We start from the raw sequence: 3,213 nt of genomic DNA, 5'->3' as shown, positions 1-3,213 counted from the left end.
TCAGGTCCCTCGGCACAGAAACAAGATGCGGAAATTCTTGCGGAAGCTGTCATCCAGGAAGGCATACAGGAAGGGATTGAGACATGAGTTGACGTAGCTGAGGCTGGTGATGGTGTAAGAGATGCCAATGACAAAGGATGTCTGGGGCATGTCTGTGGTTAGGGCCACCACAGAGGCCAGGTGGAAGGGTGTCCAGCAGAGGAGGCACACAGCCAGCACAACGAGGACTAGGATGGTCACTTTCCGCTTGGCTTTGCCCAGGGCCTTGGCACCAGAGCGCAGCCGCATGGCCCGCAGCCGACGTAGAAGGTCCACATAGAGCCCACAGATGGCACATACAGGCAGTATGAAGCCCAGCACCAGTGTGTAGATGCGGCTGGCCTGGAACCAGGCCCGCTCTGGCCTTGGGAAGCTCAGCCCACAGCTGGGCACCTGCAACTCGTTGCTGTAGACACGAGCAAAGGAGAAGAAAGGAAGAACCATGATGGTTACGCACAGCCAGACACACAGGCTGGCAACCTTTGCTCCCCGCTGGGTGCGCTGGGGCACACGACGCGATCGCACGGTGGCCAGCACCACCAAGTAGCGGTCTACACTCATCAGGGCCAGGAAGTAGATGCTGGAGAAGATGTTGTAGTGGTCGATGGCCAGTACCAGCTTGCAGAGAGGCTCCCCAAAGGGCCAGCGCTGCAGCAAGTGCTCTGCTATGTTAGCTGGCAGCACCAAGATGAAGAGCCCATCAGCTACAGCCAGGTTCAGGACAAACACATTGGTCACTGTCTTCATCTTGGGGGCCCTCAGAATCACGTAGATGACGGCCAAGTTCCCAGTCAGCCCGACAGCACAGATCACAGAGTACACAGCTGGCAGGAGCACATAGAGTGCCAACAGTGGCTCAGTGGAGGTGGTGTTGGGCTGGGTACTGTCTTCCTGAGAGAGGTTGGCACCCATGATGGGAAAGAACGAGGCACTTCCATTCTGGAGTGGCTCTGAGTATGTAGAACCCTGCATTGTGTGGGCTTCAGAGGTGGGGTCTGGGCTGAGGTTTCCTTGGGCTGGATTCTGGGAAGGAAATAACCAAAAGCAGTGCAATCTGGTTGCTGGAAGAGTGACTACCTCAAGTTCTGTGGAAGAAGTTCTGGTTATTCTGTCAGGCCAAGGATATAGGGTCATTCTATCCATTCCAGGTAAGTGCCCCATGTCAGCCTGGTCCTGTGACGGCCCTGGGAGCTGACCTTCTTGGCAGCAGGTGTATTGGAGCAAGATAGTAACCCTTCCCAAGACTCCTCCTCAGAAGGCAGCCAAGAAGAGAAACCCCATCCTGCTATCCCCAATCTACAAAGTCAGATTGAGTCTGCTTTCTCTTTGCAAACACACCTCCCAGGTACATCTCTACCCTTGCTGAGTCTGAAGGACCTTCCAGCAGTGTGCTAGAGCCCTCTTCCACAATAGAGCCACTGCAGACCCCCACTTGCCCAGCTGCTTTCTTTTTTTTTTTCTGGAACCAGGGATTGAACTCAGGCCCTTGCACTTGCCAGGGAAGTGCTTATTCCACTGAGCCATCTCCCTGGCCCAAAAAGCAGGCTCTCTTCTCTGTTTCCTTCTTAGTCTTTTACTTTTTTTGGTGGAACCGGGGCTTGAACTCAGGCCCTTGCACTTGCCAGGGAAGTGCTTATTCCACCGAGCCATCTCCCCTGCCCTTCCAGCTGCTTTCTTTACTGACCTGTCTGGTGCCTTGTGGATAGAAGTTGGTGGCCTTGGTGAGCTCTTAGTGGTTGCAGAATGCAGGCAGATGCAAGGGTGGAGGTGCAGACCCAGTGGCTAGATGCCCAGCAGGGGTCCCAGCCAGTCCTCTGTGGCAGGAAAGGGCTTTCAGGACCTGCCCCGATGTTGCATGGCTCAGCTCCAGCTGGCTTTCAGCGGGATTCCCAGCTCTATGGCAGTGCTGATGAGCTTGCTCTTGGGAGGGAGGGAGGCATGAGGGCGGGCGGGCAGGTGGGCGGGTGCTTTCACTGGCTAATGGAGCTCGAGCTCGGAGCTTGGCAGGCTCCCCTCCCAGCACTGTGATGCCTGCCTCCGGCCCATCCCAGGATCTCCTTGACATGCATTCACCCAGCAACTTCCTGGCAGGCAGCCGAGGAGCATGTGAATATCTGTGCACATGTGTACCTGCATGCTGCAGGGATCTTGGTGTTTGTGCTTTTGTCCATGGTCACTGGACCTGGGCTCCTCTATCTGCATATGGGCATCTTGTGCTTGATCCTATATGTGTGTGTGCATGGCATGTGCCTATAGGTACACATGCATATGTGCACCATGTCTGAGGGGTCTGCACGTGTCCTTGGTAGAACTTGGGGAGTAGGGGGGCCCTATGTCCACATGTGGAAACAGCTTATTGGCCACAGACAACCTGACAACTTTGTCTTTTGCTGAAAGAGGAGCAAAGACATGCACAGAAGCCAGGCAAACCATGGGAGGCTGTAGGGAAGGACAGTTTGCTCCTATGTTGGCTCCCATTCCCTGAGTCCACTACCCTGCCTCAGACAGATTGCTGAGTAGTAAGAGCTGTGCTCTGCTCTGGGATAATTGTCACATCCCTCCCACTCACACTTTTTCTATCCTTGGTTGCTTCAGCCCAAGCTTCTGGACAGCAGGGTTGGCTCTGGCCCTTCATGGGCAGTGCTGTGGCTAAGATGTGTGGCCAGCACATCTCAGGGCAGTTGCTAGCATGGTGCGCTGGCTGGAGGGTGTTTTCAGTCTGGGAGGTGAGGCTGCCCATTGAAGCTGTCCACTGCCCTCTGGGTTCCAAGGCTGTCACAGGATGCTAACAGGCTGCTTTCTTTGGCCCCTTGTTTCCCACCCTGGGCCAGGGCAGTAGCCTTGTAAGTTGCTCTGAATGCCCAGAGGCTATCGAGCCCAAGGCTGTGTTCAGGGGCACTGTGAGTGGCTCCCTTGCCTCCCCCTGTACTCTGCCATGAAGTGGCCACAGCTGTCAGGATCCCAGGATGAGGACTGGATGGGGTCCAAATAAATCTGTGCCCAGAGGGAGCTCTTCACCTAGGAGGAGACTGAGGCCCCCAGTGTCAAGGGACAATAGTCAGTGACCACCACGAAAGGTTGCATTGTGCTGAGTTCCTTAATTAGGGTGTTTGCAGGTGGGGTGTATTGCTAGGTCAGTTCATAACTCCTAGCAATAAGACATAGGAGAGCCAA

The 3,213-nt window shown here is 55.1% G+C and overlaps 1 protein-coding gene across 1 annotated transcript; it reads right to left on the bottom strand.

Moving 5' to 3' along the window:
- Npbwr2 (neuropeptides B and W receptor 2) lies at positions 1 to 1,011 on the bottom strand. The gene has a single exon (XM_004644180.1). It carries the CDS (start codon positions 1,009 to 1,011, stop codon positions 1 to 3), a length of 1,011 nt encoding a protein of 336 aa, XP_004644237.1.
- Between the last annotated feature and the right edge of the window lie 2,202 nt (positions 1,012 to 3,213).

This window comes from Octodon degus, unplaced genomic scaffold, assembly GCF_000260255.1.
Source record: "Octodon degus isolate 3935 unplaced genomic scaffold, OctDeg1.0 scaffold00194, whole genome shotgun sequence".
NCBI lineage: Eukaryota > Metazoa > Chordata > Mammalia > Rodentia > Octodontidae > Octodon > Octodon degus.
This window is presented reverse-complemented; position numbering and strand designations above follow the sequence as displayed.